The sequence below is a fragment of the Schistocerca cancellata genome, chromosome 4, assembly GCF_023864275.1.
Source record: "Schistocerca cancellata isolate TAMUIC-IGC-003103 chromosome 4, iqSchCanc2.1, whole genome shotgun sequence".
Classification (NCBI taxonomy): Eukaryota; Metazoa; Arthropoda; class Insecta; order Orthoptera; family Acrididae; genus Schistocerca; species Schistocerca cancellata.
This window is the reverse complement of record NC_064629.1, coordinates 937,627,977-937,645,244: the sequence shown is the minus strand read 5'-3', so window position 1 is coordinate 937,645,244 and position 17,268 is coordinate 937,627,977. Positions and strand designations below refer to the sequence as shown.

The following is a 17,268-nucleotide window of genomic DNA, read 5'->3' as shown; positions in this document are numbered from 1 at the left end:
TGATCTAAAATCTATGACAATGTCCAAAAACTGATTGTTATATGGACAGCAAATAAACAAATAAATTTACAAAAACGTATGACCAGCTCATCTGTGTGGTACTGGGATCGAGGGACAAAATATAACTACTACCCCTTAGTGAAATTACACCATTAGCATCACAGCAATAGACAATATTTTCATCAGATAGTGAGGAAAAGGTTGGTAATAGGTTATCATATCGTGAGACTTTATGTTTTCAGCTATTAAGAAAGAAATGTGAAGTACACACTAATCTGCTTAAGTAGAACCATTTATCTGACTCTCGAAATGTTGTCAGCGGCAAGAGACGTATGAACTCTAATGCACACAGATTGGATGGTTGCAAAGAATATGGTAAACTTCTAAATAAATTAAAATATTATGGAATTATGGGTAGGACATTTAGCTCATTTCAGTCCTTTTTTAACAGTAAAAATTAGGTGACTTTTCTACACAATCATATACCAGGACATGCTTAGTGGACAGAGCATAACATCAGTTTCAAAGGAAATCTCTACCATTCCCTCTGGAATAGTATATGGGAGACACAAATATCTAAATGTTTCTGTGTAAGTTCTGATTTCTCTTATTTTATCATGATCATCATTCCTCCTTATGTAAGTGGGGAGTAACAAGGTATATTGGGAGCCAGAGGAGAAAGTTGTTAACTGAAATTTTGTGATGAGATTTTGCTCTAATGTAAAACATCTTTGTTTCAATGAATGCCACCCAAACTTGCTTATCAGTCTGTGACACTCACCCCCACCCATTTTGTGACAACACAGAACAAGTTCCCCTTTTTTTGGACCAATGTCCTCTCCCAGTCCCATCTGGTAAGGATCTCATAACCCACAGAAATACTCTTGAATAGGACGGACAAGCATGGTGGCTTTGTGGCACCTTTTGAGTGATCTGCTAATAAAATACAGTTTGCCTTCCCTACATTTTCGGCATGTTCATCCCCATTTAAGTCATTCCTATCAGTAATCCCAACATATTTAATATTGACAACCTCTAAATTTGTGTTCTTTATCATATAATAGAAATTCAATGGAATTCTCTTAGTAGTTAAAAGGTGTACAACTTTGCTTCCGCCATTTTTTCCCAAACATTTGAGGCTTTAATGAAACAAACTGGTTACACACATATCATTCAAAGTATTTTCCATCGCTGGCCACTACTTTCTCCTACCTTTCGGGTAGTGTACAAATCTAATGTCAAAAAAATTGTTCAGCTTCTGAAGCGATCCACGAATCGATCCAATTTGTGACTTCTTCATGAGATCTGAAGTGTTGGTCAGCCAGGCCATGCCCCATTGATCTAAACAGGTGATAGTCAGAGGGAGTAATGTCTGGAGAATACGGCGGGTGGGGTAGGACTTCCCATTTTAACATTTCCAAGTACGTTTTGACCTCTTTCGCAACGTGGGGTCGAGTGTTGTCATGCTGCAAAATCACTTTATCGTGCCTCTAGCTGTATTGCGGCTGTTTGTCTTTTAATGCTCTGCTCAAATGCATTAATTGCATTCGATAACGAGCACCTGTGATTGTTTCACTTGGTTTTAACACCTCATAGTTCACATAGTTCACGACGCCAAGCTGATCCCACCAAATGCAAAGCATGATCTTGGAACCGTGAATATTCGGTTTGGCCGTCAACATGGAAGCATGGCCGAGATATCCCCATGATTTTTTGCATTTAGGGTTACCGTAATGAACCCATTTTTCATCCCCAGTCACAAAGTGATGCAGAAATCCCTTCCCTTTTTGTCTCTGAAGCAACTGTTTACAAACACACAAATGCCGTTCAATCTCTCTTGGTTTCAGCTAACAAGGGACCCAAGTTCCTTCTTTCAGAATCATGCAAGTCTTCACTCAACAATGTCCCCAATTCTGCACCTTTGAAAACGTTCTCTCTTCCCATCACTATGCCGGTCTATGACATTAAAATCACCGTTCTTGAAGCGTTGAAACCACTCACGACACTTTTTTTCACTAATAGCATCCTTACCATACGTACTTGGGAGCATTTGATGAGACTCAGCCAGTGTTTTCTTCATATTGAAACAAAATAGTAACATCTCCCGCAAATGATGAGAATTAGGCTCGTAAACTGACATTTTCAATCAAGAACAACTTTGACACAAATCAACTAATGTTTGAATGAGGTTATGTTGACTGAGGTCCAAGCTAACTGCCTGATGTCTGTGATATGTTTCTTTCGACCGCTACTTACCATTGTCATCACCTATCGGCAAATGGCGGAAGCAAAGTTGTACGCCTTGTACTTTACATATCATTCAGATATCTTGTCTGAAATATTTTGTAATTTATTTTTATCTTCTATTGACTTCACTAGCCAGTAAGTAACTGTATTACTTGTAAACAATCTATGAGGATTGCTCAGATTATCTTTTAAATCATTTATGTAGATCAAGAACAGTAAATGGCCTATCACACTTCCTGGGGGAATACCAGGTAAACTTTGGTTTCACCTCATGAACTTCAGTCAATTACTACATACTGTGCCCTTTCTCACTCGTAAGCACAAATCCAGTTACACAGATGTGATATTCCACAGGCATACTATTTGATTCAAAGCCACTTTTGAGGAGACGAAGGCAAAATTACAATTGGTGCAAATATACAAACTCACCTTGTCAATCCGATCCTTCTGCACTCCAAATTTGCCCCCAAAGCCTGCACTGTAATCCTTCTGGGACACGTGCTTCTCTACTTTTGCAACATAGTCATGTCCAACAGCACACTGATCCATCCTATAAAACAAAAAAGAATTAACAGCACACTGATTTGTGAGACTGAAATCACTGTTGCACAAATCCTGCATAATTTTTGTGAGTTTATAGTAACTACATGCATTTTGATCCAATTCTGTGCACTAGCTGTCAATATATAATGAGATAACTGGAAGCTCTATTCAGTTTCTTGAGTGTCAGTGACACACACTGTGTTACAAATACTCGGCTATCAACTGTGTGCCATGAAAACCAAATTTTATGTTGAGAACAATATAGAGACAATAGTATGAGGGTAATCCCAAAAGTAAGGTCTCCTATTTTTCACAAGTACATATACCTGTTTATTTCTACAATGGTTTACATCAGTTTACAGCTTGAACATTTAGCTATTTTTCGACATAATCACCATTCTGTCAATGCATTTTTGAAAACACTGTGGCAGTTTTTATATGGCCATGTCATACCAGCTTGCCGCCATGCTGTTCAGAAAGTTATGAACCTCTTCTTTCACCTCATTGTTGGAGCTGAATCACTGGGACCACAATTAACACTGACAGGTACCGGTACTGAGAGACTCTGAAAAAAGTCAAACGGGCAATTCAGAACCAGAGAAGAGAAATTTTGAGCAAGGGCGTACACATTCTCCATGACAATGCTCACCCACACATCGCTTGGCAAACCGTTGCTCTCCTGCAACAGTTTCAGTGGAGCATAATCACCCACCCACCCTATAGTCCAGAATTGGCACCCAGTGACTATCACTTGTTCTCTAGGTTAAAAGAACATTTGGCCAGAAAGCGATTCAGCTCCGACGACAAGATGAAAGAAGAGGTTCATAACTTTCTGAACAGCATGGCGGCAAGTTGGTATGACATGGCCATACAAAAACTGCCACAGCGTCTACAAAAATGCATCGACAGAAATGGTGATTATGTCGAAAAATAGCTAAATGTTCAAGCTGTAAACTGATGTAAACCATTGTAGAAATAAACAGGTCTATGTACATATAAAAAAATAGGAGACCTTACTCTTGGGATTACCCTTGTACTTGTAATGTATGTGAAAATAACTACAAGTTCAAAACTGGTGGTAAGCAATTTAAGCATTTGAAATAATTATCTTCTGCATGGGGCCATGGGGAATGATTATGAGAACATAATTATATCTTTAAACAGTATGTCAGCTTAAAAATATTTTTGATGATGTAGAACAGAAATGATGGTAAATAACATTTCACAGAAAAATTATTGGTTGCTTTCTCCAAAGGAATACCACTTCACTCAGATGAAAAAAAAAGCCTTGAAGAGGAGGTTGTTAAGTTTGTTATTAAGACTCAAGTATAAGGGGAAAGGCAGTAAATGAAACAATATGATCGAAAACCTACAAATTTTATTTGTATGTTATATCTGATTTTTGCAGCTTCTTGTACTATTGTTCATAATGGACAAACTGATCCCAAGAAGATGGTTGCGTACTGTCTGGGTCGACACATCCATGCCATTTGCCTCCAAAAACGTAGTGCACAGTTCTACTACATTTTTCTTGCGGTACTTAGGAGTCATAATTTTTAGGCAGCACTCATCAGCTGGAGTTGTTGGCCGAGGGTGACCACTACAAGGCAGATTTTCAATGTTTTGTGTCTCAGCACTGTGGTTGAATGTTCAAATGTTGCCATGGTGTATGCCAATTCCATTGGCAGGTTTCATGCTGAGAACCTTTCTTGCCGTAAAGTGACATTGTGGGGACAGTCTATATTTGAACTACTTTTTGAGGCATGTTGACAGATTGAACAGTGTACACAGGCCACATTGTCCCATTTATGATTGGACACACAATGTACTCTAGTGAACTGTATGGAAAAAACAAATTTCCTTTAACACAGTATACTAGTGGCTCTATGCACCATTTTCCTGTGGTCAAAGGTGTGTCGAGTAAGACATTTCCGATCATAAAAACAAACTTTGCAAGACATGAGGGGGTTCACAGCTAAAACAGAAAGTACTTGTGAGATTTCACAAGGCAGAAAAGCAATCAGATGTTAGAAGAGATATGAGACAATGTTTTTACATGTTTGCATCCCTGCTTATAGCCTATGGTTATAGACTTGTGGAAAAAGCCTTTAATATTACAGACAGAACACAAGGAGAAAGACATGGAATGAAAAATGATAAACCTACTGATGATTAAGTAGTTCTTACAGAAAATGATGATGATCAGAAAATGATGGAGACAATAAGAAAAACAAGGAGGAAAATCTGGAATGTTTATCCACGTCACCCACAAAAATTTAATCAAAATAGCACTTGCATAGAAAACATGTTTATTATTGATGGAAATGTACCACAGAAATAAGAAAATAGATATCCACAAATAAGAAGTCTTTAGAAAAATACAAGGAATACTAAAATAACACCAACAGGAATTGCTCAAAGAAAAAGATTTGTCGAGACAAATGCCCGTGTGAAGTGTAGTTACATATTACTCTGAAATATAGATGATAGGGAAGAAAGCCTCGAAACATGACAATGGAGACAAATGGGTAAAAGTAAATGGGCAGACAAAGAAAGGAATGATGAATTGACTGTGAGAACTAGAGATACAAGTACCATCCAGAAAAACATTAAAAACAGGAAAGCAAACTGTGCTGGGCATGTTTTAAAGAAAAACTATTTGCATAAAATTTTCATCGAAGGGAAGACTGATGATTGTGGTAGGAAAGGTGAATGGTCAACTTTGGTTTACTGGGAGAATCCTAGGAAAGTGGGGCTCATCTGTAAAGGAGATCACGTATAGGATGCTAGTGTGACCTCTTCTTGAGTACTGCTCAAGTGTTTGGGATCCATGCCACGTCATATTGAAGAAAGACATTGACGCAATTCAGTGGCAAGCTGCTAGATATGTTACTGCTAGGTTCGAACAGCACGCAAGTGTTATGGAGATGCTTTGGGAACTCACATTGGAATTCCTGGAGGAAAGGCAACATTCTTGAGAAAATTGACACTCTTGAGAAAATTTAGAGAACCGGCATTTGAAGCTACTGCAGAATGATTCTGTTGCCTCCAAAATACATTCTGCACAAGGACCACAAAGATAAGATATGAGAAATTAGGGCTCATACAGAGGTATATAGGCAGTCGTTTTTCCCTCATTCTATTTGTGAGTGGAACAGGAAATGAAATGACTAATAGTGGTACGGGGTACCCTCTGGCATTCACCATAAGGTGGATTGCGGAGCATCGATGTAGATGTGGAAGATAGAAGGAAAACAAAGCAATAGGCAGAAGAAGATATGGCATGATGGATCAAAGTAAAAGAATATCTTAACCAAGAACTGAAGGAAACAACAAAGAATAAGACATTGGGGAGGATTAATTTCAGCTTCAAACTATTTTTGACATTTTTATACATTGATGACGATGGTGGTGATGATTAATACTACAGAATACTCTGTTTTTACTTTATTCTAGACTTCAGTGTGTCACTCGTTTGTGCACATTGGAGGTTCACAAACTCAGCCGCAAGCATATCAATTACTCTCTAGTAATAATGAGAGATTACAGCACTAAACTGAATAGTGTAGGTTTAGATAGTCACACCTAAACTCTCCCACAGAAACATTGACAACTGGGTTCCAATCTTCCACTTTATTCAGAACCAAATGACCACTGTCATTAAGCCTGAGACAGATTAAGTTATGCTGCAACCCTATGTACCAACCATTAGAAAAAACCACATATATTTCTACAAATACAAGCAAAAATCATTGTCAAATGTGAAACGTCATAAGATCTGCATCTAGCTGTATGATGAACCTTGCACACCAGTTGGAAACTGCAGACATCAACTAATGTTAGTATCTGCATTAGACAAACATGGTGAAAAGAATGCAAAAGAGTTTTGAGGGATCCCTAGGCCAAATGCGTGGATCCAAATAATCTGGATAGAGCTGTTCAACCACCTCTGCATATAAGCATATGTGCAAGTGGATTCAGGCACTTGGTATCTGTTTCTACTCATACTTTATCCAATTCAAGTATCATACACTGTATAGCTAACACAGCTGTGGTCTGGAACTTACCTGTGGATTTGTATTTATAACTCTGCTATTGCTGTATTACTGGTTTTGGAGTGTACCTCTCTTCAATCTCTTTAGTTTCCCTGATACCGATGATGATGATGATGATGATGATGATGATATGGTTAGATGTTTACAGCTTGAGCACACAAACTGTGTGCTGGGAAAGACAGTACTGCTGGATTTTTTAACCACTTGAGATGCAGTGTGGCCAGATATCTTTATACCACACTCTCATGTATCCTGGACTGTAAACAGTTATATTTACTACTGCATTTTTTGTATGCCCTAAGTCCACAAATAGTTCCATCAGAATTTCTCTTCAAAAGCACAAAACAGCACAGTGCTGCAGTCATCACCCAGTGCACAGGCTTTGCATGGCCAGACTGTAGGATCCAATCTAAGAAACTCCGACTGAACACTCAAAAACATATCTACACATTTTCAACTATAAGTCACAGATGTCGATTATTAGTTCCATCTCAGGTAGTAAAATTTGTGATGCATACAGTGAAATTCCTCCGGTTACATCAGCATTTCCATTCAGTGAGAAGATGAGAATGAAATCATACTTACAAAATTTTTGTATCATTGCACTTATTGCCCCCCCCCCCCCCCCCACCACCTTTTCCACTTGTTCCACCCAAAGAGTCCTTCACTTCATCAACAGAACAAATATATTTACAAAAGCAGGATGAGTTGGTTATGCAAGGTCGTGAGATGGATGAAAACATGTTGAAATGAACATGTACGTGGGATTTTGCTGCAAACAGGCACTTGCTTTCTGTCACTGAGCACTACTGGCGAAGAAGACCCTTTTACACTATCAGATTTGGGAATTCCTATTGGCAGTAATTGAGATGGGCTGTTATTGTGATGTCTACATTTCCGTGACAACCCACTGCAATATAATGACAAACTGCAAAATAAGACCAATTTTTGACCTAGTTATCAGCGTTGTAAGTAATAATTATGTTCCAGAAAACAAGCTCTGGACTGAAGAATAAATGGGTTTCTGGCATAGTCATCAATTTTTCAGGTAGTACTTAAAAAACAAGCAAAATAAATATGGTCTGGAGAATGTGAATCTGATGATGCAGTTCTCAAAACAAGACTGCTGTGGCTAGTCAGAGGAAAATAAAGGGATGGATCATGCAGCTGAATCTGTTTTTACATTAGCCCAAAATTGGAAGATTCTACCAAACTCATGTCATCCAATTTAACTTGTATTTGGTACCAGTGGGGGGAAAAAAGGTGCTTCCAATGAAAGGTGAATCAAAGCAGAAAAAAAATTTGCAGTCTGTTTTTCTTTTACATGCTGGTATGTAACAGTACCTGTCTTTCTGCACTCCAAACTTCCCTCCATAGCCAAATGCTGCTTTGGGTCCATCTTCCAACTGTCTTTGTTTAAGGACTGCATCTGCCTCTGCAGTTTCTTCACGTAATTTTTTCATACTGTTATAATAAATAAATAAATAAATAAATGCATAAATAATGCTAAAACACTGCATATCAATGTCAGTTAATTACTTAACAACTACTTACTGAGTAATGTGCATCCTATTAACGTCAACATTCTGATGCTTATGTGATAATTATTAATTGTACAAAGAACACTGTTTCCACATTATATCAGCACACGGTTGGAATATGATAACTCTCTGCGCAATTACTTTATAGAAACAAACGAGTTTAGCTATTTAGTTCACTGAAGAGCTGGCAGAATAATGAATACTGTTCTGGAAGGGGTGTACTATCTAAAATGTGTTGTTCATCAGAGTACTCAACAACTCATTTTTCTGGGACTCGGAGAATGCACAAGGTGTCCACAGCACTGTCTGACCAAATTTTCTGTATCACTACACACTTAACCCTCAAAATGTATTTTAATAATAATAATAATAATAATAATAATAATAATAATAAAACCCGTGGAGGCCCGGGAAAAGAATAGGCCTCCGGTATGTTCTGCCAGTCGTAAAAGGCGACGAAAAGAACAAACCACTAATAGGGCTAACCCCCCTTTTAGTGTGATTACTTGGTTCAGGACAGAACTAAAGAAGCCTCGGACAAGCGCCGTCATGGTCGGGGACGACGCTTGAACCCTATGCCCGCCCACAATGGTAACGACACTGCTAGCCACATGGAAAATGATTTAAATCCGAATAGAGGTGTTTTGCAGGATATGCTTCCTGCAACCACCCTAGAAGGAAAACAAAGACAGAGGATGAGATGGTCAGATGAAGTAAATCGACACCTCATGTTCTGTTATTACCAAGCAACAAACCTAGGAACCAACACAACTGGATACAGATCACAAGTATACACAACATTTATTACCAGATACCCGGAATTAAAATTTTTAACAGAACAACGACTAGCTGATCAGATCCGTGTAATAATCAAAAATAACAGGATACCCCAGTCAGAATTAGAAAACATCAAACAACAAGTACAACAAATACTGGAACAAAATAATGTGCAATCAGAAGAAGAAGAAAACACAGTAATGGACTCAAACATCCCAGAGCAAACAAACAAAGACCAACACGCATCAATTAAACAATCAGAGGAAAACGAAATCTTAAGACAGCCACCAGAACAAGCACAAATAGAACACGAAGAGACACACGTGTTAGATATAGAAGAGAAATTTCAGCTGACATATATAGAATACAAAGACACAAATACAGACATTAGACCATTCTTGCATAGACCGCCAAATAACCCCCAAGTCGAAACAACAATAAAAACTATCAACACAATCATACACAACAAAATAAATGAAAACACAACTATGGAAGAGTTACAACTACTGGTTTATATAGGAGCACTCACTACACTAAATACACACACTAGGCAGAGATCAGAACAAACCAACACACAGAAGAAACGCACAAAACCAGCATGGCAACACAGGTTACAGATCAGAATAGAAAAACTGAGAAAAGACATCGGACAGCTAACACAATTTATAAGAAATGAAATATCAGACAAAAAACGAAAAAGGTTAGGTAAAATCTCAGAACAAGAAGCAATAGAGCAATTAGATGAAAAAAAGCAGAAATTGCAAGCATTGGCCAAACGACTTAGAAGATACAAAAAAAGTGAAAATAGAAGGAAACAAAACCAAACATTCAACACAAACCAAAAGAGATTTTACCAAACAATGGATAACACACACATTAAAATAGACAATCCACCAAACATAACAGACATGGAACACTTCTGGAGCAGCATATGGTCAAACCCGGTACAACATAACAGGCATGCACGGTGGATACAAGCAGAAACAGACACATACAAGATGATACCACAAATGCCTGAAGTGATAATTTTGCAACATGAAGTCACCCGAGCAATTAATTCTACACACAATTGGAAAGCCCCTGGAAATGATAAAATAGCAAATTACTGGCTAAAGAAGTTCACCTCAACACATTCACATCTAACTAAGTTATTTAACAGTTACATTGCAGACCCATACACATTCCCTGATACACTTGCACATGGAATAACCTATCTGAAACCTAAAGATCAAGCAGACACAGCAAACCCAGCTAAATATCGCCCCATAACATGCCTACCAACAATATACAAAATATTAACTTCAGTCATCACACAGAAATTAATGACACATACAACACAGAACAAAATTATAAATGAAGAACAAAAAGGCTGCTGCAAAGGAGCACGAGGATGTAAAGAGCAACTGATAATTGATACAGAGGTGACATATCAAGCTAAAACTAAACAAAGGTCCCTACACTACGCATACATTGATTACCAAAAAGCCTTTGATAGTGTACCCCACTCATGGTTACTACAGATTTTGGAAATATACAAAGTAGATCCTAAATTGATACACTTTCTAAACACAGTAATGAAAAACTGGAAAACCACACTTAATATCCAAACAAATGCAGATAGCATCACATCACAGCCAATACAGATTAAGCGTGGAATATACCAAGGAGACTCATTAAGTCCTTTCTGGTTCTGTCTTGCTCTGAACCCACTATCCAACATGCTAAATAATACAAATTATGGATACAATATTACTGGAACATATCCACACAAAATCACACATTTGCTATACATGGATGATCTAAAACTACTGGCAGCAACAAATCAACAACTCAACCAATTACTAAAGATAACAGAAGTATTCAGCAATGATATAAATATGGCTTTTGGAACAGACAAATGTAAGAAAAATAGCATAGTCAAGGGCAAACACACTAAACAAGAAGATTACATATTGGATAACCACAGCGACTGCATAGAAGCGATGGAAAAAACAGATGCCTATAAATACCTAGGATACAGACAAAAAATAGGAATAGATCATACAAATATTAAAGAAGAACTAAAAGAAAAATATAGACAAAGACTAACAAAAATACTGAAAACAGAATTGACAGCAAGAAACAAGACAAAAGCTATAAATACTTATGCTATACCAGTATTGACCTACTCATTTGGAGTAGTGAAATGGAGTGACACAGACCTAGAAGCACTCAATACACTTACACGATCACAATGCCACAAATATAGAATACATCACATACATTCAGCAACAGAAAGATTCACATTAAGCAGAAAGGAAGGTGGAAGGGGATTTATAGATATAAAAAACCTACATTATGGACAGGTAGACAATTTAAGAAAATTCTTTCTAGAACGAGCAGAAACTAGCAAAATACACAAAGCAATCACTCATATAAATACATCAGCTACACCATTGCAATTTCATAACCACTTCTACAACCCTTTAGATCACATAATATCAACAGATACAAAGAAAGTAAATTGGAAAAAGAAAACACTACACGGCAAGCACCCGTATCATCTGACACAGCCACACATCGATCAAGACGCATCCAACACATGGCTAAGGAAAGGCAATATATACAGTGAGACGGAAGGATTCATGATCGCAATACAGGATCAAACAATAAACACCAGATATTACAGCAAGCATATTATTAAAGATCCCAACACCACAACAGATAAATGCAGACTTTGCAAACAACAAATAGAAACAGTAGATCACATCACAAGCGGATGTACAATACTAGCAAATACAGAATACCCCAGAAGACATGACAAAGTAGCAAAAATAATACATCAACAACTTGCCATAAAACATAAACTAATAAAACAACACGTTCCCACATACAAGTACACACCACAAAATGTACTGGAGAATGATGAATACAAATTATACTGGAACAGAACGATTATAACAGATAAAACAACACCACATAACAAACCTGACATCATACTCACCAATAAAAAGAAGAAATTAACACAACTAATTGAAATATCCATACCCAACACAACAAATATACAGAAGAAAACAGGGGAAAAAATTGAAAAATACATCCAACTGGCTGAGGAAGTCAAGGACATGTGGCATCAGGATAAAGTCGACATTATCCCAATTATACTATCAACTACAGGAGTCATACCTCACAATATTCACCAGTACATCAATGCAATACAGCTACATCCAAACATATATATACAATTACAAAAATCTGTAATTATTGATACTTGTTCAATTACCCGAAAGTTCCTAAATGCAATATAACATATACCATACAGTTACAAGGAAGTCACGCTTGACCGAGGTCCGCGTCACGTTCCATTTTTAACCAGACTTAAGTCTGAGAAAAAAAAAGTCAATAATAATAATATAGTTTTATAGTTTTCAGTCACAGGGATTTCATAGTCAGCTATAAAATAACAGCAACTACTAACAGATTTCAGATCTCCAAACAACAGAATAACCACACTCTCCCTTAAATTCAAACTTCATTGAAGTTAGAAATGAAACAGTTAAATTAATAAGGAGCACCAAGAGAAGCTACAGTAAGGACAAACTAAATCTAATAGAGTAAAATTTTAAAAATGGTACAAGAAACTGCTATAGAACTTTTAAACACTATCGTATCCCAGGTGCTTCCACAGAAGCAATCTTCATCCAAAGTGCTGTCACACAAAAAAAATTCATTCCAAGTGCTTTCACACAATAAATTCTAATCCTGAGTACACAATGAATTCTCATCCTAGTGCTCCTGTGCAACAATTATTCTATCTCTGTTTCCATGTTTTCCCCACACAGTTTTCTACCCTCTATGTCCAGCCTGGTCACCTTACCGGCTGACTCCAGGAAGCTCACTGCTGCCTGCTTTGGGCCCACCCACTCCAGTCACATGAACACACCCGTAGGCTGCTCCCATCAGCAGCTGACCACAGGAGCAGGAGGAGGAGGAGGAGGAGGAGGAGGAGACACTCAGTTACTCCACATGCCACCAGCTGGGATCCAGCTTTCTCCACACAGTCGTGCAGAGATTGGCCACCACCTCTCCACTCTTTTGGAGGAGGAGGGAGGGGGGGGGGGAGATATGCCTCGCATTTACCCAGCCAGCAGCCAACAATACATCTGAGAGAAGCAATCACACAACTAGCAGGGGCCAGCCTTCCTGCAGACAGATACGCAACTCGGCCACGACCCGCCTAGCGACCACACACTGTCCCGGATGCCAAAACAGGTTGATGGTCCTGTGGACCTATTCTCCTCTGCAGGCCACGTGACTGAAAGTAGTGCCTATGGTATACTGGCATTCGGGCTATATTATTCAGGCTGGCGCACGCGCCACAATAACCGATTCACTCCGAGTGGGCTCCCAGGCCAGGTACTGAACGCAGTAAAATTCCATCAATCTGTAACTCATTTTGGAACCACTGTTACGACAACAACAATTTCCGAGTCGGTGATCACCTTGTGGACTTGCAATAATACAGGTCTATGTTTCATTATTGCTACTCTGGACTCAACTGTGTTCCATCATACTGGAGCTCTGATACTGGACTATCCTCCTCGGTCTTCAACTTGTACCGAGTCTAAGTTTACAATTATCACAGTATTCTTTTGACTGTCCTGTCGGGACTTGAACTTTTGCTAGGGTAGTGAATTGTGTATTTAGCAGTTAGTGGCATTTTCCAATAGTGGTTATTTTCCCAAAGGCCTTCAGTCAATATTGATGTTTATTCTTTATCCCATAAGTAACTGTTTTGCTCAGGCCTTCGTCTTCCGTATAAATAATGCTGTAATTTCTATACTTCAAAAAAAAAAAGAAACTTTCTTTTCAATACAGTTCATTCTTATTTAAGAAGATATTGTATTTCTAAAGTAATTAATTCTTACATTGTACTCAACGCATGTCAGAGAAGATGTATCGCTTCTTGTCAATTAAACTTGTCCTACAAAATCTATGTGAGCATTTCTCGTCCGCCGAACTAAGCGGGCGGACACGACAGCTACAAATACCTTCAGAAAAGTCTTCCTAACATTTAAATTTATATTTGATGTTGAAAAATTTCTCTTCTTTAGAAATACTTTTTTTGCTAGTGCCAGTCTTCATTTTGTATCCTCTCTACTTTAATCATCGTCAGTTATTTTGTTGCCCAATTCTTATTCCTTCTCCCTGAACTTTAACTATCTTTGCAAATTTCTCTTTAGGTTCCTACACAGCTTGCTCAATGTACAGATCAAATAACATGAGGACTAGGCTACAACCGTGTCTCATGCCCTTCTAACTACTGCTTCCCTTTCATGTCTTTCCACTCTCATAACTGGAGACTGATTTCTGTTCAAATTGTAGATAACCTTTGGTTTCCCATATTTTCTCCCTAAATATGGATAAATTAATTTGAACAATATATTCAAGTATTGAAAAGAAGTAACAAGAAAAAATGTGTCATGAAAAGAACCAGTTCACTTAAGAACAGCCAAAATGAAAATAGCACATCATTTAATCAACGATATCTATAACAAAAATCAATGTCCATAAATGCTAAGTTCAAATACTATGCAACAGTAAATGGCCTAGAAGTACTTTATGCTGCGGAATGCCTGTTACTGATCATGAAAATGGTGATGAAGAAATTGGAAATCACTGAAAGAAGGATATTAAGAAAATATTAGGGCCAATTCAAAACAATGAAGAATTGTGAATTGTGATTTATTAGTATCATAAAAGACATACTTTAAATCATTTGATTCAGATACATCAGATATGTCACAAATTTGTAGTGAAGCTTCATAATAAACAGAGAACAACTGATGCTAATAACAGTGTCTTAATAACAACAGTTTTGCTACAGAAAGAAAGGCTCAGTTCATTCTCCATTAACTCTCACACTGAATAGTAGCATTTCTTCCACAGGATATCTTGCAATATGATTTTAGAAGATCTGGCTTCATATTAAGTATGTTTCTGTCTGTTAATTTGTTATATACTTTCATTCCTATGTATTGTGGAGACTGTGCATGTAATTTCAATTAGTGTGTGGGAAATATACAACTCTCTTTGTATCTCATGTTGTACGTATGGTTAAAATGTTTCTTGTCAAATATTTTCTGTCTGTGGAGTAACGCGAATATAATTTCATAAAAGGAGGGAACAGTAAGTGTTTGTAGATTCAAAATCAGGGGCAAGAAGTTCTTTTTGTTGAGTAGTGTACACTTTCTGGCAACCTTCTTCTGCAGCTTCAGCATGCGCGAAACTCTATTTGAAAACTATACCATACCTAATGACAGATTTAAAACAACTATAACATGCTATTTCTCTTAATACAGTAATACTGAATTTACACATTTATAAAAAACTGCAGATTTAATTAAGAAGCGATGAATTGCTTTTTATAATCATATTCAAAGAATGGACCATAATAGGCACATAAGAAAATTATGTTATGTAGCCAAATTGAAAATGACTGACTTGGGGATCAAAGGAGAACAAGAAAAAACTCAAAATCAATCATGAAGACATCCAAGTACATGCCTCACTTAAAGCAAAGTTACAATATTGTGTAAGTATTCCGGAAAAGGCTTAAAGGAAGATTAGTGCAGCATGGCCTGAAGAAAAAAAGAGAACAACACTACGAAGGAATGAAGTAAATGTGGAGGGGAAGGAAGGAAAGAAACAACAGAAATTAATGTAGTTAAGTAGTAACACAGTTATGTAGTTATGAAATTAATGTAGTCTATAGTGGTGCATAAAAGATGAACGAGAGAACTGAAAACATGTTAAAATGACTTGGACATAAAAAGAGAATGAAAGTTGGAAGAATACCAAAATGAATGGTGGAGGCCATATTTGTGGGCAAGAGCAAGACCTAGAGCAGGACGGATTAACTCATCAAACACAAGTTTAAGAAGAAAGAATCGGGACTGGAACAAAACACTTATGGAAGAAGAATGGTGGAAAAACAGAGGAAAATGGAGGAGCACCATAAACGTGCCAACCTAGCCTGATGCTGGATAACAGGGAAATAAGCACAAAGTAGCTGACGAAATACACTGATGTACAAAAATTAAGGATGAAAGTAACTTTCAAATGATGTGTCAGTGTCAAGTAAGATTGATGAAACATGAACCATACATAGAAAGAACTACTACAGCGTACTAAAGAAGGCAACTGAAAGAAATACACGAGACAGACAGAAATGACACTTCTGTTCAAAGACAATAATTGCACATGGAAGTCACCACAATTTATGATATTACCCTGATCATTACAAAAGATGGGACACGGTTCTTAATAGGGTGTGAGATAGCCACAGATGGCAATGCATGCCCTGCAATATGCTACTATGCTGGCCACAAGGTAGGTAAGAAGTTCTCGTGGCACGGTGATCCATTTCTCCACCAGCGTGGTAGACAACTGCCGGGTGGTCATTGGAGAGTGTGGACACGTCACAATACATCTCACCAATGCACCCACACATGCTCGACGGGATTTAAATTGGGGAATGAGCAGGCCAGTCCTTTTGCCAAATATCCTCTCATTCCGAGAGCTGCTCCACCTGCACAGTTTGACGTGGCCGTGCGCTATCGTCCATAAAAATAAAGTCAGAGACAAATGCACCCTCGAAAAGATGCGAATGGGGAAGGAGTACAGTGTCACAGTAATGTCGACCGGTGAGTACACCGTGTTCAAAGATTTGGATTTCAGTATGCCCGTGCAAAATTGTGCCTCCCAACACCGTAACAGGTCGACCACCAAAACGGTGATGTTCGACAGTGTTTCTGGGTGGATTACACGTTCCCACCTCTCGCGATATGAGGGTATGTCGTGAATCACCACCCAGACTGAATCTGTCTTCATCCGAGAAGAGCACACAACTCCACTACTTGTCGGTCAGCAGTCATCTGCTGCTGTAGCTGACCACGGTCAACCAACTCCTCTCCTTCGGGCAGCAGTGCCTGTGGTCCGTAACGCTCTCCGTGCACATTAAACAAAGCTGTGAGCAATCCCAAACTCCTGGGCTACACTCATCAAATTTTGTCTTTCTTCCAGTATCCTGACGATTCTTCCTTGTGTGAAGTTGTCTCTGGACC

At 38.1% G+C, this 17,268-nt stretch overlaps 1 protein-coding gene across 1 annotated transcript in view; it reads right to left on the bottom strand.

Moving 5' to 3' along the window:
- The window catches only part of LOC126185132 (src substrate cortactin-like), a 158,592-nt gene that overhangs the window by 107,855 nt on the left and 33,469 nt on the right, over positions 1-17,268 (bottom strand). Inside the window, exons 3-4 of the mRNA XM_049927959.1 lie at positions 8,190-8,309; positions 2,677-2,797 (exon numbers count right to left, since the gene is read on the bottom strand). Of these exons, the coding sequence (XP_049783916.1) occupies positions 2,677-2,797; positions 8,190-8,309 (241 nt within the window). The remainder of the gene's footprint in view (positions 1-2,676; positions 2,798-8,189; positions 8,310-17,268) is intronic.